Source organism: Pimephales promelas, chromosome 4 (assembly GCF_988280905.1).
Source record: "Pimephales promelas chromosome 4, fPimPro1.hap1.1, whole genome shotgun sequence".
NCBI classification, from domain to species: Eukaryota; Metazoa; Chordata; class Actinopteri; order Cypriniformes; family Leuciscidae; genus Pimephales; species Pimephales promelas.
Window position 1 is genome coordinate 1202881 of NC_142772.1, and position 27878 is coordinate 1230758.

The 27878-nt window shown below is 34.2% G+C and overlaps 1 protein-coding gene across 1 annotated transcript in view; it reads left to right on the top strand.

Moving 5' to 3' along the window:
- brinp1 (BMP/retinoic acid inducible neural specific 1) overlaps window positions 1–27878 on the top strand; it is a 172338-nt gene that overhangs the window by 120458 nt on the left and 24002 nt on the right. The window contains exon 6 of the mRNA XM_039662013.2: window positions 17883–18119. Coding sequence (XP_039517947.2) covers window positions 17883–18119 — 237 coding nt within the window. The remainder of the gene's footprint in view (window positions 1–17882; window positions 18120–27878) is intronic.

Consider the following 27878-nt stretch of genomic DNA (forward strand, 5'->3'; position numbering starts at 1 on the left):
TCAGCAAAACATCATCAGCTCAAAGTGTCTGGATCATTTTTGATCCCCAATTTGTATCAATTTTAGTAGTAGTCACACTCTAAAAAATGCTGGGTTGTTTTAACCCAATTTTGGGTCAAATATGGACAAACCCGAAATGTTGGGTTAAAAATGTAATGTAAAAATTTAACCCAACGGCTGGGTTAGTCCATATTTGACCCAAAGTTGGGTTAAAACAACCCAGCATTTTTTAGAGTGCACTGTATGAAGAATTTTTGGCTGTGATAAGTCACAGTTGACTTTATTTTGCTCTCCTCACTTTTATAAATGAACTATAGTGTCCGACACACTCTTGTAAAGTCTTGTGTCTGAATAATTTTTGGTTTGACTCTAAATAGAAAATAATTATGAATGAAATCCGGTCCAAAAAATGTCACATTCATTACATTGTAAAATGAAAAAGTTAAGTTTGCAAAAGATATGACCAGAGATGGCATCAATGTTTTGATGTGTTTATTGGTTGTAAATCCATTATTTACTGTAGCACATTAAAGGAGTAGTTCACTTAAAAAAAAAAAAAAAAAAACTTTTGCTGATAATTTACTCGCCCCCATGTCATCCAAGATGTCCACGTCTTTCTTTCTTCAGTCGAAAAGAAATTAAGGTTTTTGATGAAAACATTCCAGGATTTTCTCCATATAATGGACTTCAATGGGGTCCAAACGGTTTAAGGTCCAAAAGACAGTTTCAGTGCAAACTGTTCAAAGGGCTTTAAACGACACCAGACTATGAGGGTCTTATCAAGCGAAACGGACGCTCATTAAAAAAAATAAATACATAAATAAATAAAAAATAACAAAGTTTAAGTTTTATAAGCTCCAATGCTCGTCTTGCTCTGTTCTGTGATGTGCGTTCGTGACTCTCCTGTTCGAACTCGTTCATCAAAATGAACGAATCTTTTTTCGAGTTGATTCAACGAACGAAATGAACGAATTGACTCGGAAAAAGATTCGTTAATTTTGATGAACGAGTTTGAACAGGAGAGTCACGAACGCACATCACAGAACAGAGCAAGACGAGCATTGGAGCTTATAAAACTTAAACATTATTTGTTTTAATTTGTTTGTTTTTTTACATGAGCGTCCGTTTCGCTTGATAAGACCCTTATTCATCGTCTGGTGTCGTTTAAAGCCCTTTGAAGCTGCACTGAAACTCTCTTTTGGACCTTGAACCGTTTGGACCCCATTGAAGTCCATTATATGGAGAAAATCCTGGAATGTTTTCATCAAAAACCTTAATTTCTTTTCGACTGAAGAAAGAAAGACGTGGACATCTTGGATGACACGGGGGTGAGTAAATTATCAGCAAAAGTTTTATTTTTTTTTTTATAGTGAACTACTAAGGATTGTAAATGCACGTGACTCTGAACAAATCTGCAAAGTGAGTCCTTCTTAAACTAACAGGTTGTCACCTATGAAAGCATGACGGTTTGTGTTTCCTCTAAACTTTAATGCAGTTTGAATTGGACAGGACAAACACGAAGGCTGAGCATAATGATTGAACTGTTTGAAAAAGTTTCTAGTTTCTTTTCAAGCTGTTAATTTTACAGCACATTTTACTTGCCGTTGGCTTTATGACTGCTGTGCATGACAAATACATGTATTGTAGAAATATAGTGCATCGAGACCAAAGCCAGTCGAAGCGAACGCATATCTCGTCTAGCTGAGGACGCTAATTTTCCACCTGAGAAGCATGACGGATTGATTCAACAGTCACGTTCACTTCGAGGACGCTTGCTCAGGTTTTACAGCTCGTCTTCTTCTGTTGGACGGTCGAAATGTGGCGTGTGTTAGCACTATCCCAGAATGCCTCAGTCAGCCTGGGGTACTGCATTTGAGTGGTCTGAGAGACGGAGACCAGCGTTGGAGACCCGGCGGGGGTTTACAGGAGTTGTGGTTGTGAATTAAAATTATGCATGTTTTAAAGAGAGATATTTAGATGTTAAAATCGGCATTACACTGTAAAAAAAATATATATATATTTCCAAGATTTGTTATCGCAACATTTTTTTCTTTTGTCAAATCAACTTAAATAATTTATTTCGTTGAGACAACATATTATTTTGAGTTTCTGATCTCCTTCATTGTATTAACTCACTTTTTCCAGTTCAATCAACTTAAATTTTTAAGGCAACCAGGTTACTTAATTTTTTTAAATTAAACTAACAATATTTTTTTTTTCTTCTCTATATTGCCGAATGTCCGTATAAACGCTTCTGGAACGAGAACAAATGTGGGCGGGGCTTGATTGTGTCTGTGGGGAGTTGTTTGTCTGGTTGTGGTTTGCTATTGGCTGATCTCATTTGAGTGACAGGTTAAAGCCCCGCCCTCATCATCAGAGAAGAGAACAGATGCTGCTTATTCTGATTCAAGATTACGAGGCACAAACAAAAATAAAATAAAAATATGTGCACGAATAAATAATTTAGGCTACAGTAAAAAAAAAAATGTCAATTTTGATTTCGTGGTGGTCTGCAACTGATCAAAAAATAAAATTAGAAAAACAGAAACAAAGGAAGAATAGCAATATTATAATGAGGAATTTTGAGTGATGTCAGTAATTCATTAAACATTTAATCTCGATCATTCATTAAACAAGAAAGTCATGCCAATTAGCTTATTAACCTAATTAAAGATCCATCTGTTCCATTGACTTGAGCAGAAACACAAACATTAAAAAGTTCAGGTTTGCTGAACTTTGACGTTGGCATTTGTGTCAATAGAAGATGGATCCATCACAGCATGAACAGAACACACACTTTAAAGCTGCAGGAACGTAGAGTCGATTTTACATTTCTACATGTTGAATATATGTTTTCAAAAATGACAAAATCAAGTTCCTCGTGTTCAAAGTCTAATGTGACCGTCCTTTAAAATGTACGTTTTTTAGCTTTTGGGATGAATATGTTTGCCTTAATGTTAAAAATAAGATGGTTTGTTCCAAAACAATGACCAAATTTGCATTTTGGAGATATAAGCATTCAACACTTACAGTCTCTGATTCTCCTAAAATGGATCCACATTTTTATGATATCCAATCACTTGCTCTCTAGAATCTGAAGCTCCGCCCCCTCTGCTATAAACACCACCTGACTGTAGGTTGGCCAGTAAACGCATGCCCAATGTCGGCTGCTCGTGAACTGTTGGAGTTATGGGAGTAACATAAAATGTGTTCAATGGGTTTGACTATATTTGACCCAAACATGGGTTGAAACAACCCAGCATCTTTTAGAGTGTATAAAATCGTTCCTCTAGTGCACGACCCTCTATCTTTGTAAGGTCACTGAAACACTGGATGAAATCTGAAGTTCCCCATAAAACCTTTGCAAAAGGAAAGAGCTGAGGTTATTTCCAGTCCCATTTCCCATTAACACTGTTAATGCATATGGAGAGTCTTCTTCAGAAAATGCAGCTCATAAATGTGATATTGTCACGGGGTGTGGTGGAGTGCAGGCTGAGGAAGACAGACTGAAGAGGCAAAGCTCCAATACAAATGCTTTACTTGAACTCTCAAAAGCAGACGGGTACAGGAAACAGGCAGGGATACACTCTCAACACGAGGTAACATAAACATCGACCGACAAGGACAGACTGAATGGGAAGGAACTAAATACACACAGGAATCAAACTAAACGAGGTGAAAACAGGTGAAACAGATGAATACAGGACGCTGAACGGGAGGCTGATGAGGGAGTGAGTTCAGGTGTGGAGACAAGAGGATCCTGGGAAGTGTAGTGCTGGAGACGCAGACAGGATGGTGCAGACGAAGACTGTGACAGATATGGCCATAAAAGCAGAACAGCTGGCCACTGCTGGGATTTTACAATGCATTCTTTTTAAAGTATTGGTATATTGATTTTTCCTTTTTTTTTTTTTTTTTCCTGTAAAAGTTTGTAGATGAACGGAAGGCTTTGGCTCCAGAGAAGTTATTTGTAGTATAGTATTAATATGGAGGAGGGATGTTGCTGAAAAATGCTGATGATGCCGTTTTCTATAGACATATATATATATATATATATATATATGAAGAGTTCAGATGCAAAAGCCTCTAAGTGCCATTTAAAATTTTCTTCTAGAATGATAATTTTTATCAAGCTTGTATATTTGAGTTCAGTAATTTCACTTAAATGGCAATGATCATTACCTATTAATTGTTATTTAAGTGAAATTACAGAACTTAAATATACAAGTTTGATAAAAATCATCATTAAAGAAGAAAATTTCAAATGGCATTTTGAGGCTTTTGCATCTGAACTCTTCATATATATATATATATATATATATATATATATATATATTACATAAATAAATTACAAAAAACGCGCATATATATATATATATATATATATATATATATATATATATATATGCACGTTTTTTTTATCAATTTATTTATGACATCAACAGTTAAAGATATTCCACAGCACAGCATGACTTTTCTCAAGACAAATAAATAAACCAATCATGAGAAAAATAAATATTCGTACTTGTGAATATGAGTCAGATGGGCTCTGTCTGCAACCTACACATGATATCATGACTAAAATGGATCTTCATAAGTGACTGATTTGGGGCATGGCTGTACATCGCCAGCAACGCGACGGTCACACGAATAGCGCATGTGAGAATCAACTCGCCATTGGTTTATTATAAGCCACAACAGATGGTGGTGTTTGCAGAGAATTACTAATTATAACATGGAAAAAAGTTACACTTACTTGGTTTCCACTGTCTGCGAGTGAAGCTCGGGAAACCTGCGGAAACAATAGACATTTTACACGAAGAGAATAAAGCCTTCTTTTCATTAAGGGTTTTGGATTGGGACATTTTCATTATTACTTCCACAACATGTAATACTGTGATTCATTTATCCAATCCAATCCATCATTGGATATGGTTGCATCCATCCATCCATCCGTCCATTCATCATTGGATATTTTTCCATCCATCCATCCATCCATCCATCCATCCATCCATCCATCATTGGATATTTTTCCATCCATCCATCCATGTATGTTGTTCCATCTATCATCTATATATTCATCCATACATCAGTGTAGATCGTTTCATCGATCCATCCATCCTTCCATGCATCCTTGGATATTGTTCCATCCATCCATCCATCCTTATTGTTCCATCCATATTCATCCACACATCATTGTAGATCGTTCCATCCATCGATTGCTAGATATCATCTACCCATCCATCCATCATTATTGTATATCGTTCCATCGATCCATCATTGTATATCATCCATCCATCCATCCATCCATCCATCCATCGTTGTATACCGTTCCATCCATCCATCATTGTATATCATCCATCCATCCATCCATCTATCCATCCATTGTTGTATACTGTTCTATCCATCCATCCATCCATCCATCGTTGTATACTGTTCCAGTCATCCATCCCTGTATATCATCCATCCATCCATCCACCCATTCATCAATCCATCCATCCATCCATCCACCCATCCATCCATCCATTGTTTTTCATCGTTCCATCATCCATCATTGTATATCGTCCCATCATCCATTGTTGTCCACTCATTCATCCATTCAGCCATCCATTATTGTATATCATCCATCCATCCATCCTGTATACTGTATATTCCATCCATCCATTGTTGTATACTGTATATTCCATCCATCCATTGTTGTATACTGTATATTCCATCCATCCATTGTTGTATATACTTTGTACTCAATCCATCCATCCATCCATCCATCCATCCATCCATCCATCCATCCACCCATTCATCCATCCATCCATCATTGTATATCGTCCCATCATCCATTGTTGTCCACTCATTCATTCATTCATTAATCCATCCATCATTGTATATCATTCATCCACCCACCCATTCATCCATCCATCCATTCATCCATCCAACTGTATTTAAGAATCATGATTAAGAATAATGAGAATTAAATCAACAATAACAACAGGAACTCAAACGTGCAGTGCAACTATGACAGTTTGGTTGTAATCGATAAAAAGGCTTAATATTTTTTATGCATAATACTTTATTTCTGTATTTCTTTTTAAAATTTTGAAGTCAAATGTGACCAGGACATTTCCAGATTCACGTGTGTTTGCTTGTTATTCTCCTGGCGTTCTCAACTGGTGACATCAGTAACTTCAGGATATCGATTTGAATAAAGATGCACCATTTGGGACCGATAAATAACACGAATCAAGGAGAGGGCATCGTAGTTAAAACCAGCCGTTTAGCGGTTAATTGCACCGTATTTTCTCTCCGACAGACACCAGGCTCTTAAGAGACGTTTGGAGACACACTTATGAATCCACAACCGGAAAGAGGAAATAAAGTTGCTTTTTGTTGTTGCTTGTTTTTTTGTTTTTTTCTCTTTCACACACACACACACACACTCTCACACACCCGTTCTGTTCTTGCTGGAGCCATAAGCCCATCCTGGAAGATTTATGAATACGTTAGAATAGCCTGAGCCAACAGTTTTCAAAGAAGTGGAGTGAAAATAAATTAAATAGCCCCACAGGCAATTCATCTGCTGCTTGATGGATTACATACTCATCTTCATACTCTCTCTCTCTCTCTTTCTCTCATGCTCTCGCTTTCTTCAGGAGATTGGCAAACATTTGACAAACAAATGAACAAACACGAAACAACTCAATTAGGACATATGTGCAATGAAGTCTGTCAGTGATGAATTGTGGATGGGAAATATGTCTGGGATTGCGGAGACAACATGATGACAAATGATTTGTCTTTTGAGGTGACGCGATCAATGTTTCTTTCTTTGTCAGGGAAAGACTGACAACATGCCTATAAATTCTGGGAAACGTTTCTGGTGTCTCGTATGAAGATTTTGGGGTCATATCATACATTTTGATTTAACTTTTTTTTTCTTTTTTTATACTACACATCATAAATAAAGTAAAAATAGTGAAATATTATAATTTAAAACACCTGTTTTTTATGTGAATATAGAGGTGAAACTAAAAATGAGAATATCATATTTCAGTATTTCAGTAATTCAACTTAAAAGGTGAAACTCATATATTGTATAGACTCGTTACATGCAAAGTTAGATATTTCAAGCCTTTATTTGTTATAATTTTGCTGATTATGAAAACCTTTTTACAATATTGTAAGTTTGAATTTGGGGTTTTCATACACTGCAAAAATTAACATGCTTTATCAAATTTAACAAATTAGAATTGAGTAATTATTAATCAAATTATTGCTTAAAATTAGTAAAGTTTACACCCAAAAAAATAAACAAAAATATGCAAATAACAGACATCAAAGATTAATTAAGAACTATTTTAATTTTAAAAATTCAAATTATTTTAATTTGCCAATATTTTAGACACCTGATGTTAAAAAGCAGAATCACTGAAGGAGAAAACCTTCATTTTAAAACAAACCTGATCACCATAATGGTGACTTAAATAATGGTGTTACTCTTTTTAAATGGTTAACTTTTAAGGAATTATTTTGATTAATTATTACTCAATTAATAATAATATAGCTTGTAATCTGTTTTCACTTTTTCTTTTTATTAGATAAAGCGCATTCATTTTAAGCTGTAAGCCATAATCATCAATATTATAACAAATAAATGCTTGAAATATCTCACTTTGCATGAGTAATGAGTAACTTTGCATGTAATGAGTCTATATAATACATTAGTTTCACCTTTTAAGTTGAATTTCTGAAATAAATTTTTGCAAGATATTCAAATTTTTCGAGTTTCACCTGTGATCAAAGCTGTATCTTCAGCATCATTACTCCAGTCTTCAGTGTCACGTGATCCTTCACAAATCCCTCTAATATGAATATAGATGCAAACAGAGGAAGAGAGTAGCATCGCGCCGCAAAATAATCAGAGGCTCTGTTGTTCACTTTGCTATGGAAAGCTCAGTATGACGGACAATCCAATCACGTTTAACTGCGGCGAGAGCGTCAGACTCCGTCGTCGAAGATCATTCCCCTTATAAACGCACAGTCACTGGGCATAGCTCTTCTGTAATGGTACATCATTTAAAAGATTGATGTCACCATCCTCATATTCGGCTCTCGGGTTGCCAGGCATCCAGCGGGCTGATGAAATCCTTCCTCGCTGACCCTGAGGTCAACTCTCAATCTGAGGTGGTCAATCAAGAGTGAGTTTCTATTTGGACTAGTGGCGCAGATAAATCAGCCCTTTCTCTCCTCCTCGAGACCTGCTCTGACAGTAAATATATTTTCGTAGCCCTCACCCTCCAAAGTAATTTCAAGATGCTCTGTTTTTATATTGATTCGTTTTTTTGTTTTCTGATGCTCGCGACCATCTCTTCAACGTGTGAGCGTGACCAGCGTTTATTTACACCCAACAGGTCCTCTGAGCTCACGTAAAGGAGTGTGGATTTGAATTTGAAACACTGTCATGTTTCAAAAAGTAGTCTTGAATAGTTTTGTTGACTTCATACCAAGATAGCAACATAGTGCCGGCCCAGATCCGGCCCACATCTGGTACACATGGATCCTCTATTATTGCTGTCTCTGTAGTGAGAACGTTCATGCCAAGGTGATCTCAAAGTTATGAACAAAATGGTCTTCCGGTAACGTTAATAGAATGGGATGTTCCCTTAACGTTCGTATAATAATCAAGAAAAACCCTTTGGTGCTCTAAGCATATCGGCAAATTTTTTATTTATTTATTTATTTATTTATTTATTTATTTATTTATTTATTTATTTATTTATTTATTTATTTATTTATTTATTTATAATATTTTTATATATTTATTTTTTATATGAAATGAACTATATGTACTATATTTTAGTTCGATAATGTTTTTTTTTTATTTAATATTTTGTATTTTTAGGGGATTGTATGGTATTAAATTATATTTACGCTGTATTTATAATCCATTTATTCACTTTTTAAGCATAGACCTGACAATTTAATTTCCAACTTTTAAACGGTCAGTATTCTTTCAAAGATGACACATGACAGATTATTGCTGAAGTGGAAATGTTTTTAAAAATTAATTTTAAAAAGTTACAAAATTTTACATTTATAGTTATGAAAAATGCACAAAAATACTATTTTTTTTTTTTTATATAGGAAATATATATTTTCAAAAAACATGTTTTAGCCTACTTTAAAAGTGCAGGAAAATTAAAGCCACAAATCTAAGTGAGTTTGATACAAACCACACATGAACATCATTATCTCAAAATGAAAATTGTTTACATATGTGATGCTGACATCATTATTGTAGCAGAGTTTGTGCTGAATATAGTGTAATATAGCCTAGAAATCTATATCTAGACTAGAACAAGTATTGTTCATTCTTAGTCCATGTTAACTAAGGTAGTGGACTGATGAACCTTACACTGTTTGACCTTACCAGGTTTTTTACAGTAAAATACTGGCAACACTGTTGCCAGTAATTTACTGTAAAAATGCACTAAATCTAATAAGTTGTATTTTTTAGTTAACTTGAGTTTTAGTGCATTTTTACAGCAAAATACAGTGTTGCCAGTATTTTACTGTAAAAAACCTGGTAAGGTCCAACAGAGTATAGTAAAGTGTTACCACAAACGTTTCATATAACACGGCAAAAATTAGTAAATGCAAATCTGATATCTGTCCGATCAATACAAATGCATGGCGTGAGCAGGTGTATGTGTGATTAGAACTGATCAGAGATCAGTGTGTGTTTCTAGTGTGTTTGGTCTCTTCAGACCGCAGTCTTCCTCATTATCCAGGCACTTTCTGTCTTTATAGTCATTACCGACCTAGTTTTTTTGTGACTGTCTGTCAGCATCTGTAGAATAATGCTGTATTGACACTTGTGCCTATTAGTCATTTTTAGTCTGATATTATATTTTGCTGGAGTCTCTGCTAAATCAGTGGTATTTCACCACACCTGCTGATATCAGCTTGAAGAGACTTGAGGAGTCAGCGTGCCTTTCATTTCCCACGCTTCAGACGTGTGTCATTCAGTCGTCAGCCCAGGCTCACTGCGGTGACATCTCTGCACTATATTACATTCATTCACTTTCAAAGTGAAATGCATGTTCAGTTTTATCCGAAACAGATGGATGAGAATCCGGCAATGGTTTATTACATTGGTTTTTGTATGTATTGTGGCACCAAAAGGCTGCATCACGTTTGAAAATAACGTAACATGAAATGACGTAACGTAGCAATATATAACGTAACAACAAACCTGAAATGTGTTACACTGTGTCCAAACAAAGATGCGACGCAATGGTGTCTATTTTTCTTCGACGTCACGGCTGGAACAACAACATACACATATGACAATCTCAGGTACTGATTATGTGCTTTATTTAATGTTAAAAGCTCGGAAATAGAAAATTCACCAAAGATCTTGAAAACAAATCGAAGGAGACAAAAGCGTTCAAACTCTTGAGTTTATTCTATGACAAAGATTGTTTCAGGATCACAGTGTGTATTTTAATAATGGTAAAATGGTGTAATATTTATGAATTTGATGCACTTGCCATTTGCAGTGCACTTGCAGAGACTCCGCCCACACTCTCTTCTGATTGGCTGTGATTTTAGATTGATTAGTTGTGAGTGCAGTGCACTTGCAGAGACTCCGCCCACACTCTCTTCTGATTGGCTGTGATTTTAGATTTATTAGTTGTGAGTGCAGTGCACTTGCGGAGACTCCGCCCACACTCTCTTTTGATTGGCTTTGAGGTTTGATTGATTGGTTATGATCGCAGTGAACTTGCAGAGACTCCGCGCACACTCTCTTCTGATTGGCTGTGATTTTTGATTGATTGGTTGTGATCGCAGTGCACTTGCAGAGACTCCGCCCACACTCTCTTCTGATTGGCTTAGAGTTTTGATTGATTGGTTGTGATCGCAGCGCACTTGCAGAGACTCCGCCCACACTCTTTTCCGATTGGCTTTGAGTTTTGATTGATTGGTTGTGATCGCAGTGCACTTGCAGAGACTCCGCCCACACTCTTTTCCGATTGGCTTTGAGTTTTGATTGATTGGTTGTGATCGCAATGCACTTGCTGAGACTCCGCCCACACTCTTTTCCGATTGGCTTTGAGTTTTGATTGATTGGTTGTGATCGCAATGCACTTGCAGAGACTCCGCCCACACTCTTTTCCGATTGGCTTTGAGTTTTGATTGATTGGTTGTGATCGCAATGCACTTGCTGAGACTCCGCCCACACTCTTTTCCGATTGGCTTTGAGTTTTGATTGATTGGTTGTGATCGCAGTGCACTTGCAGAGACTCCGCCCACACTCTTTTCCGATTGGCTTTGAGTTTTGATTGATTGGTTGTGATCGCAGTGCACTTGCAGAGACTCCGCCCACACTCTTTTCCGATTGGCTTTGAGTTTTGATTGATTGGTTGTGATCGCAATGCACTTGCTGAGACTCCGCCCACACTCTTTTCCGATTGGCTTTGAGTTTTGATTGATTGGTTGTGATCGCAATGCACTTGCAGAGACTCCGCCCACACTCTTTTCCGATTGGCTTTGAGTTTTGATTGATTGGTTGTGATCGCAATGCACTTGCTGAGACTCCGCCCACACTCTTTTCCGATTGGCTTTGAGTTTTGATTGATTGGTTGTGATCGCAGTGCACTTGCAGAGACTCCGCCCACCAAAATAAGTGTAACAATGAGTTACTTTCAGCTGGAAACTGTTTGAATTGTTTTTATGTGTATGTTTTTGGATTTTTGCTAAAAAATCAGTATTGTAATGAGCTAATTACAGCTTATGAAAACCTTTTCACAATATTCTAAATTTAAGCTGTAAGTAAATATAACAAATAAAGGCTTGAAATATCTCACTTTGCATCTAATTAATCTATATAGTATATTAGATTCACCTTTTAAGTACTGAAATAAATGAACTTCTGCACTTTTGATATTCTCGTTTTTCGAGTCTCACCTGTATAACGGCGCTGAGAAACTGGTTCATGTTTCCTATCAAACTTTTACAACGTGCTTCTCGGCTCTCGTTGGCATTTCAGCAGCACAGACATGTTTCGGAGTGATAAATACTCAACGAAAGAAGGTTCCAGCGGTCTGTGCGAAAGCGTTCATCTGAGGTTAAAAACACGTTTATTTTATGTGTGATTTTTCGGGAGGACAAAGATACATCACCGCCGACCTGAGCGTTTCCGTCAGTGCTGTTCCTGAACTCATGTGGTGTGTGTTAGTGTACAGCAGTAAACGAGCGGGACTGTGTTATAAAGCTATGACCCTTTAAATGATTCTCACTGCGAACTGAGCCATAATTTAACACCTTATTCAAGCAATGCCTCTCAGCAGTGCATTAGGTAATGGTTATTTTGTGAATTTGAGGGCACACAATGCTCAATTAATCTCTGATGAAACCCTTGCTTATGAGGTGGAGCGTGCCAAGAGCCCGTGAACCCTGGAGTCAGGCCCGATTGGACACATAAAACAGTAGAAAGTCCCACGGCTGAAGTTTAACATTTAGATGTCATGATTCTCACCTGCATAAAGGGCACATATGAGCCGATCGATAGTTCAGGCATTGAGAAGAAATGCATTTATTGGTTGATATTTAAGAGGTGTCAAGAGTGCAAACCAAACGCTCACAAGGGCGTCATATTAAAGTGCATTACCTGAGAATAGAAATGCATGTGCAACTGCAAGATAAATGAGTGTAAATGCATGATGAAATCCAGGGCAGGGAGAGTCACACACTTTAATAACATCCTCCGAAAAATCTTCACTGTGCTGAATGATGTATGGTTGGCGATTGAATAAAGCAGACGTGTAATTTACGTGCGTAGCCACAGGGAGAACGGCGGAGAGCTTTGACGGCTTGAAATGCAAGAATGAAAAGATAAATTCTGCTGTTTTATCTTTAGTTTTAGCCCATTAAACTCCTGCGCTGTCGTGCTGCCTTGTGGACGGTGTGTGTGGATGTGTGTTTCTCAGAATTTACAGGCTAACACACTAAGTGTTCACACCTGATTGCTCATCACACACTGTTTTAGTCTCCTATGAGGACGCTTTCCACGTCTGAATAAAGAGATTTTTTTTTTCAAATTTTTTTTTTTTTTCTGAAGTAAAATGCTATTGGTGGTGGATCTCATAAATAGGTAAATCTCATGAAAATTACAATAGAAAATAAAAAAAAAGTTCATAACATAGTAACCCCTAAATCAAAGTAAGAAATATGAATGTTAAATATTCAATATATATATATATATATATATATATATAGCTTAAAAAAAATTAAGCAATTTTAGATGCCTGCTTTGTGACATTGCAATAATTGCAACAATTAAGCCAATATCTCACAAATTTATATAAAAATTAAGAAAAAAATAATTGATAAACAAATAAACAAACAAATGAGTAATAGTAATGATAATTAAAATGGAGAAAATTGTCTTGAAAAACAAACACAAAATCTTAATGCAGTTAAGACCAGTTTCATTGTCTGTAATGCATGTGAAAATTAAACAAAATAGAAAATCTCATAAACAACTAAAACTTACGAAACTTTGCAAAAAAAGACGTTTTTGAAGTTTTAATATTCAAATTATTATAATTTCCCTTAAAGAAAATGAAGCAACTTTTGGTGCCTGTATTGACATTATAGGAACACTTAAGCTAATGTTATTAATTCATAATATTATATACTATTGAAATTATCAGACAAATTGTATAACGCGAATCTCAACTAAGAAAGATAATTCATTAATAAATAAACAAGTGCATCTGGTAATAGTAATGGGAATTTACTGTGCATGGAGAAGTTTTAGAGAAAAAATGGCTTGGTGTCACAATTTAAAACATCTCATGAACCTACAAACACGGTATTTTCTTAAAACACATTTTAATTTATTTTTTTTACTTTTGATTTTAGAGTCAATTATTTTATTTTATTTTATTTTATTTTATTTTATTTTATTTTATTTTATTTTATTTTATTTTATTTTATTTTATTTTATTTTATTTTATTTTATTTTATTTCATTTTACAGATTCCCAGACATTCAAACAGGGTCAGTGAAATAAACGCCAGCATGAATGAAACACCCTTTCGCAGAGGAGCGATGAAGTCACTGTGCTGGGGTGTTTCAGTAATAGAAGAGGGGATTGTGTGTGTGTTGCGTTGGGTGTGTTATTGTGAACCCAGGGCTTCTGGCACCGCCACTGTCGTCGAGCTGCACCCATCCATGAACCCACCATCTGGATTCTCCCACAAATCACATTAAAGTTGCAGGAGCAGGAATACATCAAGCTAAATGAAAACCGGCTCCGGGGTCCACACACTGTCTGATGGAGAGAGACACGGGCTTGCACTAATGCTGGGAATCTGCAACACTCATCCAAACCACATCACTCATGCATTATCACAAACACACACACACGACTGAATGAAGAAATTGGAAAGTGGGGTATATTAAGTATATTTTGAATTAAGGCTGTGGTGTTTCCCAGCATGTTCTCGCTTAATAACAGTCAAAAGTTTTATGATGTCTGCAAAAAGTGTGTGTGTATATATATATATATATATATATATATATATATATATATATATATATATATATATATATATATATATATATATATATATATATATATTTTTTTTTTATCTATTATTTTATTTATTTTTTATTATATAATAATTATATAATATTTTATTATTTTTTTAATTTGTATTATATAAATATATTTTTTTATTTATTTATTATTTACTCACTTTCTCATTACATGCAAAGTGAGATATTTCAAGCCTATATAACTATCTGTTGTCTGTCTATCCATCCATCCATCCATCTATCTATCTAGAGATATTTTAAAAAAGAAAGTTTTCAGTGTTTCTGGTGTGTAAAGGTAAATAAATGCAGCATGGCCTCGAACACAAGTCCTATAATGCTTCACACAGTGGATTTGTAATTACTATGGAGCAATTATCTTCCGCACGATGCACATTTCCTCCCATTAGAAATGGATACGCTGTATTATATCGGGTCTGGCTTCCATTAACCATGTTTTATGTCGAGGTATGATTTATTATTTATTTAAGATAATGGTACGGTCTCTGGCAATGTAACTCAATATATCGCTCTATAGGTTTTCGGCTGGATTTGTCCATCATGAGGGATATACTGCGTCTCCTGATGTGTTTATTCATGGAACAAGTCTTGTCCTTCAGGACTGCAGTGAACTTCCCCATAGCAGTTTACAGGAACCCTGTGTGTGTGTGTCAGGTGTTTGGGCTTCTGGATGGACTTCAGTGTGTGGTGGAGGGTTTTGGTTTGGTGTTGTGTGTGTTGTTTTTTTTTTTGGTGAAATCAACTGACAGGTCAACTATTCAGATTCTGATTCAACTTTATTGTCATTGTGAAGAGTACATGTACAGAGCCAATGAAACACTGTCAGCATCTGACCAGAAGCGCAAACTGTAAATATACATTAATAAATCTAAACATATCTACAATCTATAATTACATTTAATAGAGGAGCAAAATACAGGATAAGGTAAGATATAGGTAAGAAAAATAGTCTAAAATCTAGGAAATACAAATGATAATATCTGTTTGATTTTTTTTTATTATAATAATATTAAAATTGTTAAAATTGTTATTTTTCTTAAAAATAATCTAAAATATAGGAAATAAAAATAATAATATTTGTTTGATTTAAGATTATCTTAGTTTTTCTTACAAATGTTTTTCTTAAAAAAGAAAAAAAATATTTTCTTATTTTTTTATTGTTAAAATAGTTGTTTTTCTTAAAAATAATCTAAAACCTAGAAAATAAAAATAATATCATCTGTTTGATTTGAGATTTTCTTTTCTTAGAAATATTTTTTTCTTAAAAAAGAAAAAAAACAGTTCTTATTTTTTTGTTAAAATTGTTTTTCTTAAAAATGATCTAAAATCTAGAAAATAAAAACAATATTATCTGTTTGATTTAAGATTATTATTTTTCTTAGTTTTTCTTAAAAAATATTTTTTTTCTCAAAAAAGAAAAAACATATTTTTTTAATTGTTTTTTAGTTTTATTTTTAAAATTATGATTTTTTCTTAAAAATAATTTAAAATCTAGAAAATAAAAAGAATAATAATATATGTTTGAATTAAGATTATTTTTCTTAGTTTTTCTTAAGAATATATATATATATATATATATATATATATAATTACATATTATAAAGGAGCAAAATATAGGATGCATGTGCAGAGACGGGGCAGTTTTCTACAAAAGAGTGCAATATATTACATAATGTAAAGTCCAAACACAGAAAGTACAGTATTGAGAATGAGGTGTGGGTGTATGTAAATGGACAGTGACCACATCTTAGCATCATAATGTTGAATATACCTTCAATTAATCATCCGACAAAAGATAAAATCGTCTTTCAGAAAAGCTGAAGCTAAGCGACTGTTCAAGGTTATACATCAAAACAATATTTGTAAGAAATTTCATTCAGACTTTAAATTAACTACACTTTTAAGCAAAAAAAAAAAAAAAAAAAAATGCTTTTCTTACTTAGTATTTTTGCCTCGTTTCCAGTCCAAATTTCAAAAATTTCTTAAATCAAGATGCATTTACCAGATGAGTAAAATTACATGTCATGTTTTCTGGGGAAATAAATAAAAGCAAGCCAGTTCTTGCTTAAAACAAGCAAAATGATCTGCCAATAGGGTCAGAAAAATAATGTTGTTTCTGTTTGAATCAAGATGATTTTTTCTTACCCCGTTGGCAGATGATATAGCCTTTTTAAGCATAAACTAGCTTAATTTGGATTAATTCCCCGAAAAACAGGACATAATATCTAATGATATTTTACTCATAGTAAATGCATCTTGATTCAAGAATTTTTAAATATTTGGACTGGAAACGAGACACAAATACAAAGTAAGAAAAGCTTTTTTTGGCAGAGAAAAGCTGAATTGGTTGCAGAAACTGCCAAGTCTAGTCTGAAAACTAATTTGATAGCACAAAGTAACAGTGTAATTAAGATTTCCCCTTGACGAACTGCTATACACACACAGTCGTAACGTAATGTCTGTGTGTGTGTGCGACTGGAGCTTCAGAGTTACTGAGGCACTGATTTAATTTGACTGGTAACAGCCCCATATATGTTTTATTGTTCTAATTGAACGTATTGATGAAATGCAATAATTTAACACTAAACACAAACAGAAAAAATACCATTATAAGGGTTAACAATGCCTGGAAATCAATTCAAGGGAGCAAGTAATGGTTTCTATCAACCGTATATGAGATATGAAATGAGGAACCAGCACAAAAACCCAGAAAATCAAGACATTGATGAAGCTTTAGTAGGCTTTCTGAGTGTTTATGGCCGGGTCACGAGTGTGTTCTGGTCAGTCTTTTACAGACATGATTCAAGGAATCATTCACATCTGGAGCACAAGCGTGAGATACGTTTATTATATGGCATCAGCACACACACACCCACACACACACACACACACACACACACACAGAGAGAGAGCAGAGGATATTATGACAGCCCTGGTAAATAAGCCGTAGCCGATCAGGACAGAATCCATCAATCACTCCTCCGTTTTATTCCATTATGTAAAGTCCTCCCACTCCGAGGGACAGTTCAAAGTCAAGTGGACCTCCGGCAGAACTTTCCACAGCAAAACACCATTCGCTGTCAGCGTCGGGATGGAGATAAAACTGTAGATGCGATCCCTACGCAGGGCCTCGGTGTGAAATAAAGAAAGTTCTGTCATCGACTACACGAAGCACTCGCTACCTGTTGCCCGCTGATGTGAAATCAATAATACCTTTGGATCTGGGTAATGACTTTAACATTGATTCTCTTTCCCGTTTTCAGGTTTGCAGGTCATTTTCCCCGAATACCTGCAGGAGAAGTTCGTCCAGTCGGCTCTCAGCTACATCATGTGTAACGGGGAGGGGGAATACGTCTGCCAGAACAGCCAGTGCATCTGCCAGTGTGCCGACGAGTTCCCACAATGCAACTGTCCCACGACGGACCTCCAGATCATGGAGAACACGCTCATCGGCATGTCGGAGACTTGGGAAGCGTCTTACAGCGACTTCGAGAACTCAGGTAACACTGAGGCCGTGTGCACACACTGCAAACATCATATTCAAAACTTGGTGTTTCCAGAAAGATATTATACGATTTTAAGTTGTGTTTTTTTTTTTTTTTTTTTTTTTTGCCTATAAAAAGTACAAATATATGCCAAGGGGGTAAGAAAAATAATCTAAAATCTAGAATTTTTTTTTTTTTTTTTTTTTTTAGTTTGAATTAAGATTATTTTTCTTAGTTTTTCTTTAAAATATTTTTTTCTTTAAAAAAAAAATAGTAATTTTTCTTTAAAATAATCTAAAATCTAGAAAATAAATATAATAACATTTGTTTGTTTTAAGATTAACTTTCTAAGTTTTTCTTAAAATATTTTTTCTTAAAAAAAAATTAAGAAAAAAATAAAACAAACATTTTCTTAATGTTTTATCGCTATTGTTAAAATTGTTATTTTTCTTAAAAAAATGTCTTAAAAAATAAAAAAAAAATTCTTAAAATGAAGTCTGTATTGTTATTGTTAAAATTCTTAAAATTGTTTTTTTTCTTAAAAATAATCTAAAATCTAGAAATAAAAATAAGATTATCTGTTTGAATCAAGGTTATCTTTCTTAGTTTTCCTTAAAAACGTTTTTCTTAAAAAAAGAAAAAAATATTAAAATTAATTTTGTATTGTTATTGTTGAAATTCTTAAAATTGTTATTTTTCTTAAAAATTATTAAATCTAGAAAAAATAAAAATAATATCTGTTTGAATTAAGATTATTTTCTTAGTTTTTCTTAAAAATATTTTTTCTTTAAAAAAACATTTTTATAATTAAAATTGTTAAAATTTTAATTTTTCTTAAAAATATTTTTTTCTTTAAAAATATATTATAATAATATTAAAATTGTTAACATTATTTTTCATAAAAATTGTCTAAAATCTAGAAAATAAAAATAATAATATCTGTTTGAATTAAGATTATTTTTCTTAGCCCATTAATCCCCCCAACACACACAAACACACAGGCACACTTTGAAAACACTCTCCAAAGTGGATAAATGTGAAAATTCTGTTTCCGTATATGTTAGTGTAGACTGTAATTTTGATGATTATGGCTTAAGTTACAGCTTATGAAAACCCCTACGGTTTTCATATCTGTAATCCATAATCATCATAATTATAACAAATCAAGACTTGAAATATCTCACTTTGCATGTAATGAGTCTATTTAATATATTAGTTTCACCTTTTGAGTTGAATTACTGAAATAAATGAACTTTTGCACCATATTATATTTTTTCGAGTTTCACCCGTATTTAAAAGCGATGACGTAAATTTAGTCATGTGACGCATATTGTATCAATAGATATTCATGTTTATACCGGTATATTGTGCTGTTCACTTTCACACAGTTTCTCAAATATTACTTCACACACTCTTCATAAATTAAACTATCCTGCCAAAAGAATTGCGTGATAACTCTACTTTTCCGTCTGTATCTCAGTGAGGTTTTAGAGCAGTAAATGTGAATTTAGCGCTCTGGTGTGGACAGAGAGCATTTTTAAACGGGTTATCCGGGTCAATGTAGACGTAGCCTGAGGATAGTCCTGCCAAAAGCGAATTCATTTCATTTTTCGTCATAAATGTCCCTTCAAACCCTTAAATTGAGTGTGCTTGCAGAACAGCGACGCACTGATCTGACAGCATTAGCAGGAAAGTTAGCTTGTCAGGACTGTCAGCAAGTCTGTCCTGGAGCCCATTTCACCACCCGATGTCAGATGACAGTTTCCCCACGCTACACATCATGACTAATAAGTAGACGTGGCGACAGCGAGCATCGAGTCAGGTGTTGTAATCCCATTGGCGGATCGATCCCCACACCACCACACACTTCCTCGGCTCCACTAATTGGGCTAAGTGACGTCTGAAGTCATCTGCATTGATTTAGCTGGAATTAAACAGAAGACGTCTGTTTGCTCATTCAATAGAGGACTCTTCTCTCGCCGCACATGCAGCGCTCATTAAACCGCAGGACCTCTACTTGCCTTTGCATTCATTTTCTAATGCAAGAGAACATCGTTTTGTTATTTTCATCCAGTTAACAAACCAAACATTGTAAACTCCATGTCAAAAAAAAAGAAAAAAAAAAAAGAATTATGCATTAAAAATATGCAATGCTAAAAATATGCAATGCAAAAATATGCATCAAAAGGTTCAGAATGGTTGGTTCGCCTCTCACATATCAAAATATTTTATTGCACAAATATATAACTCTGTACATTAATACTGATTATTTTAATGGCTTTGCAATGCATTGATCATAAAGTATACAATTAGATTCCTATGCTATTATATGCATGCTATTATAGCATGCTTTATACAAAAATAGTGTTGTGGAAACACTAATATATATGTATTGCATATGTTGAAAACAGTTGTGCTGCTTCATATATATATATATATATATATATATATATATATATATATATATATATATATATATATTAGGGCTGTACAAAAATTAATTGCGATTAACCACATCCAAAATAAATGTCTCTGTTTACATAATATATTTGTGTGTGCTGTATATAATTATTTTGTATAAATATCTATGCATGCATGTATATATTTAAGAATTATTTGCGCTTAAATTCTATATATATATATATATATATATATATATATATATATACATAATCTACTTTGTATATTATATAAATATAAATATTTTATATATGAATAACACATTTTCTTAAATATATACATGCATGTGTGTGTATTTATATGTACAAAATTAGTATACAGCACACACAAATATATTATGTAAACACAGACTTTTATTTTGGATGCGATTAATCGCAATTAATTTTTGCACAGCCCTAATATATATATATATATATGTTTTTTTTTCGTGGAATATGTGATTCTTCGATGAATAGTGTGTTCAAAAGTATATTTGTAACATAATAAATAAATATTCTGTAACATAAAAGACTTCACTTTTAATGAATCAAACGCAGCCTTGCTGAAAAAAAAAGTGTTTTGACCTCGAACTTTCGAATGTTAATCAAATGAACATAAAAAAACTGTTTAAATCAAGTTAATGCAAGTGTGCATCAAACGGCTGCATATTTAAGCAAGGAAACGGTCTGATTCTAGTCTCTTCAAGGTCTCTTCATACCTTCACTTTAGGTAGGAAAGTGTACGCTCTAAATCTAATTAATCAGCTTGTTATATGCGGAGTCTGTCGCCAGTTTCTGTGAGCCTTGTGCCGAAGACTCTTGCATGCTAACTTTTCTCTTTGAGCCAATCTGCAATAAAGCAAGCATGAATAATTCAGAGACCCACAATGCTTTCTCTGAGAGAAGAGGCACTTCTCGCGGTTTATTGTAACAGTCAATTTCACCCCACTGCCTGGACTCAAATCACACGCCACGGGCGAGAGCGCGGACGCTTTCCCGCTCCCAAAAGATGGATTCATAGAAAGGCTACAGTATATGCAGGTTTATGAATGAATGTTATTTTCCAACCAACTGTTTCTCTGAGATGAGATCTGCAAAATATGTGCATTTACTTGCATGATGATATGTGTTACTTTGGAAGAGTTGTAGGGTGTTTCTGGTGGGTTGCTATGGTGTTCTGGGTGGTTGCTAGGGTATTGTAGGTGGTTGCTATGGAGTTGTAGTCAGCATTCTATTATTGGTCTTCATAAAACAAATAACTCAAGAATTTAATAAATTAACATGCATTTTACAGACACTGAATTTAATGGCATTTGATGATTGTGTTAATTGCATGTACGATATTAGACTTTTAACTAGGGCTGTCAAACAATTAATCACGATTAATCGCATCCAAAATAAAAGTTTGTGTTTACATAATATATGTGGGTGCACTGTGTATAATTATATATATATATATATATATATATATATATATTTACACATGCTTGTATATTTAAGAAATATTGTAATGCATATACTGTATTTATTTATTTATTCGTTCATGCCGTTTTACATCATATTACTTTATTTCCATGAACGAAAAAAAAGGAACAGGAAGAAGAAAAAAAATCTTGTAATATATTTAGATTTATATATAATTTATATCAATATTTTACATATAAATAATATTTTTTTCTTAAATATACATGCATGTGTGTGTATTTATTTCATTTAATCCCATCTCAAAAACTCATCTCTGATCACAAAAATCATATTTAAATTAGGGCTGTCAAATGATTAATCACGATTAATCGCATCCAAAATAAAAGTTTGTGTTTACATAATATATGTGGGTGCACTGTGTATTATTATTTTATATATATAAATACACACATGCTTGTATATTTAAGAAATATTTTAATGCATATACTGTATTTAGATTTATATATAATTTATATACATATTTTCCATATAAATAATATTTTTTTTCTTAAATATGTACATGCATGTGTGTGTATTTATATAAATATATACAAATAATTATACACAGTGCACACACATATAATATGTAAACACAAACTTTTACTTTGTATGCGATTAATCGCGATTAATCGTTTGACAGCCCTAATTTAAACTGTTGGTTTTAATTGGTTTGTAAAATGTGTTTTTATGCATTTGTCTTTACACCGTTTTGACCAGCGTTTGCTTTAAAGATTCAAAGTTTGATTCAAAGTTTCCAATGGCTTTGTTTCTCCCATAAAAGTAACAACAACAAACAAGCCTGCAAAGTGTTTTACATGTGTGCACTGACCCGAAACAGTCTCTTTATGTTAAATACTGCTTGTGCTTTGATTGCTATTAATTTTTAGTCCTGAAATATTTATTATAACTTCTGGCTATAACATTAAAGGCAGATTGTGACTCGTAAATGCACTACAGAATCTGCTAGATTCTGCTAGAAGTCAATTGCAATCTTCTAGAAACACAATCTCAGGCTTTATTAGTCTACTTAATGGAGTAATGAACATTATGCGAGATATGAGGAACTCAAAAGGTCTGTCTATAACATTATAACCACATACAATCAAAAAATGACGGAGAACAGCAGCTAGATAGCGACCTTCAGGATGTTTATGTGCTTTTAATACTATAGCTTCACCCCGTTTTAACATTTTTAAGCTGTGAAAAGTCATTTATTTATTAATATAGCATTGCAGAATGGTTGTAAAAAGGTGTCCTAGTGTAAATCGCATTTAATGCCATTCACCTCGCTTATCAAATATTTCTGAACAATAAAACATAAAGCAAAAATAGGTTACTCCCCAAGGTGATTGCTCAATATCCACCTTATGAGCACGCTAGCTTATATATTATTAACCGGTAATAAAAGGTCCAAATAAAACCAGGCACTGCGATATATTTATATAGAGCAGTGGACGCTCAGATTGAGTCTGTGAACCTCAAGGTCGCCGCAATATTCCTCTGGACCGGCCCGAGGAGAAAGCGCTCGAGTGGCAAACGCTGCGTCAACTGATGAATCTCCAAGAAATGTCAGACTTGTGAATTAGGGAAGTGATAATTGTTCGAAAGTGTTAATAATTTGCTACTTTAATGCCAATAAGTTCTTAAATCATCATCACCCAAGCCATTATTTGGAGGTGTGACGGCTCTATTTTATCAGCCGGTGTGAGTTGCGTGAGTTGTCATTCTCAAGCCTCCGGGGTTTTTTTAGTGAAAATGCGACACATTAGTTGAGAAATGCACTCATACAGACCCAGAGGCACCTGGACACTCTTGACATTTATTTTTAGATGCTAGTACAGTTTATAACGATGTCAGAAAAATCTTACAAGAACAGCTGAGATTTATTTGAAGTTAATCAGAGTCACTTCAGGTCAAGACCAATTTACGTGCTACTAATTTTTGCTCATTCTGAACACTTACCCAATTATGAAAGGGTACACACTGGTTATTTTGAAATGTTACATTTTACATTGAGGGAACAAACTTTGTTTCATTTTTTTATGTCACAAAAATCAGTTGTTTTAACAGACATTTTAAGAAAATAATTACTGCTATATATACAGTATAAAATAAGCAATAATTAAGATTACAAAATAACACTTTTCCGTTTTGTATATTCTCATACCGGAGAGAGAAGAAAAGGTTCTATATAGAACCTTAAAAGGTTCTATCAGCGCTATGTATTTGGAACCCCTAAAAGGTTCTATACACTCTTAAAACCCTGGGGTTCCATAGTTGGCCAATAGAACATTTTACCAAAAAAAAAAAAAGGTTCTATATAGAACCATTTTGGAGTTCCATATATGAAGCGGGGGATGGAACCATTTCTGGTTCTAAATAGAACCATTTCTTCTAAGAGTGTAGGTCAGTGGATACAGACTTAAAGGTACAATATGTAGGATTTTTCGCCACCAGGGGTCGCTAACCACTTACAATAACAAAATAATGACGTATATTCCACATTAAGCGTAAGTATGGATCTTGTCGTCAAGTTAATGGATCTTTTATGGATGAGTGAATACAGCGATGTTTTTAAGCAGGGTGCGATTCCTAGACGTATACCAGCGCCACACGCAACGCGAGTCCCGCGGATATAAAGGAATAAGGACATTCTATTCTACCGAACTACACACAAGTGCTACACAGGTCAGTTTATTGGACGAATTAAACTCGAGGTAACGCAGCGCTGCTTCACTTGCTCTAACAGTTTCACTATCACGCTGAACGGCATTTGAGTGTGTTGAATGTTGTTAGTTAGGTTGTGTGTCGGCTGTAGATAGATTAACATTAGAGAATACCTTACAGATCATATTCTAACTTTTCATCATGTTGAACTACATAACATTGATTAGTTTTAAAAAATCAATAACGTAACATGCAACACTCGCGTCTCTAAGTCAAAGTTAGTCGCGGACGTGGAGCTCTCGGCATCTCGAAAGATGTTGATCTTCGTTTTTGTCTCAAAGTTTGCTTGCCATGATCCACAATGCTTGAACAAAACAACAACAACGTGAGCGTCCTGCTATTAGCATAGCCCGGTTGTCAACGTCTGTCGCCATGGTTACTTTTGCAATGTCATTGACTGGCAACTCCTCACCCCTGCTCACACGCCCCGTTTCCTTGGTTAAAATCGCAATTTTCTCACGATTTACAAATAATTGGAAACATTTGAGATATTGTAAGTAATCAACCTAGTGGTTTTTGGATATATCACTGCAAAAATCCTGCATATTGTACTTTTAAGTGTTAAAACAAGATGCACAATGAGATGAATTGAAAATTTAAATATGGCGAGCCAACCTGTAGCTACCTATAAAGCGCATGCTCACATTAGACCAGTTGATGGACCCCATTGACTCATTTTATTTGTTTTTGTTTTTTTCCACTATCAACTGTTTGGTTACACACATTCTTCAAAATATCTTCCTTTGTGTTCAAGAATCCACACAGATTTAACAGTGAATAAATGATTTGCGGTCTCCCGCGAATTTGCGAAAAATTCTGATTATATTTCGTGAAGATACTGGACAAAGAGTGTTTTGACACCATTAAAGTAAATTTTTTATATTATATATTATATATTTTTTTATATTTATATTTATTTTTATATCGTATTTTTTTTTTGGTTTCTGAGTTGGGTGTAAACGATTCCAATTCTAACTTTATATTGCCTTAATCACTGTCTTGTTGGCTCAAACACAGCACCGTTTTGAAACTTGTCAGCAATTCCTAGCGACTGTTAGCTAGGCTTAAAATTTGTAATACACAGCGGGGTTAGTTCTAACACAGTGTTACAAACAAGCCGCCAAGTGTACAATGATAATCAAATGAAAAAGGAGCCACACAACTTTTCAGGTTTGAGTATACATTTAACTTTGTTGGACTTCCACAAACAATGTTAATATTTAAAATGTTTAAAATTTAGGAAAAAATAAATAAAATGAATGATAACTTGTTTATTCATTAAAAATATGGTCTGTTTTTAATGCAATAAACCCTTAAAATTATTATTTTAAGCTCATTTGTATGATTATTACTGTTATTATCATTATGTGTGGCTGCCACACACATTAATTGTAATTACAACATTTTATAATTTTATTTATTATTATTTATTGCAAAACTGTACAGCCCATTTTCTATGTCTCTTTCCTTGATATTGATCCACAATAGAAGGATGATTGGATGAGGGATGGATGTATGGATATCTGTCTATACAGATGCACAAACAATATCTCCCCTATTCAAGTAGACAGAGCTGTAATTGCATCACTAGAAATAACTGCCTGGGAACAATGTGGATATTTAGGGCTTAGCACAGACATGTGTGGATGTGGGACCCTCCTTTGATGAAATAATAGAATATGTGTCAGGGTTGGCTTTGAGGGTTGAGGCGAGGAGTGAAAATGGGCTTTATTAAATGCCCGAAATAAACAAAAACTACCCTGTGGGGAAAAACAGGCCGCCAGCTGGACTCGACAGGACTAAACAGGGAGCAGGTTAACACAAAGTACATTACACAAGCTGGCACAGGTCTGAAAACACAAGGAGAATAGCACAAGGTCTGAAAACAAAAGGGAGCAAACAAGGCAGGTAAAGATGGAGGACAGGTGGGACCAATCAACCAATAATTAGACACCAGAAGGGTTTAATTCACCCACAAATTACAATTCTGTCATAAAGTTGTTTCAAACCTGTTTGAATATCTTTCTTTAGCTGAACACAAAAGTAGATATTGTGAAGAATATCAGGAAATGATGACAGAAATGTAATTTTTAAGCGAACTATCCCTTTAAGACAATAGACAGGAGAGCACATGGCATAAACATGACAAGCCATGTGCTCACACTTAAAACAAAAACAAGAGCACATGGCCGGCGAATTAGCACACAGCTAATGCGAACACGTGTTCACACAAGACATAACATGGAAACATGCTACATAAAACACAACACACGCGGACAGAAGAGCGAACTCGAATCCACACGCTCAAGGAGAACGAGAACAATATGACTTTAAGGCAATTTAAAATACACATGGAAACGTGATGCATTCAATATTTCAAAATGATTGATAGTGTAACTATACCAAGACTAAAAACTAGAAACGAGAGATCTGACAAAAACTGCACAGAAACACACATTAACATTGCAAAATGTGCACATTGTACACAGTTTTAGAAGATAACAGACTCTTACAATAAGCATGAGTTTTTTGGGGGAAAAAAAAACACTGAATGTCTTAATTTATAAAGTTTTCCAACAAATCCCTGGAGAACTGTATTATTCTGCTTTGTTTCAGAGTTGTTTCTCTGAATATGATGTGCTTATTACTTCTGAATGGAGGGAAATGGGCCAAAATCAACCAACAACTTTCCCTGGAATATTCAGAATTCTTCTAATATATAAATATGAACTCTATATATAAACTCATGAACTTCTTTGTTGCTGGATAAGCTCAAATTTGTACCAGGCTTAAATAGTCAAGAGGTTAAAGTCTGACTATAGAGCATAACTGCATGATTTTATTAGTGCATAAAATGTAATTAAAACTTCAGTTTAAGGGGTTTACTAAAGTGATTCAGGGTTTGAGCCCAACACTAGCGCTGCAAATATATATTTCATATCTATTTAAAAAGTATATTCTTTTAATTTCTGTTCCCTCTTACTCTGAACAAATAGTTTTCATCACGTAACACACAGATAAACACAGCGCTCTATAGACAGTTCCGGGCCTGAGGCGTTTTTTTTTTTTTTAAATGTATTTGTATATATACATATATATATATATATATATATATATATATATATATATATATATATATATATAT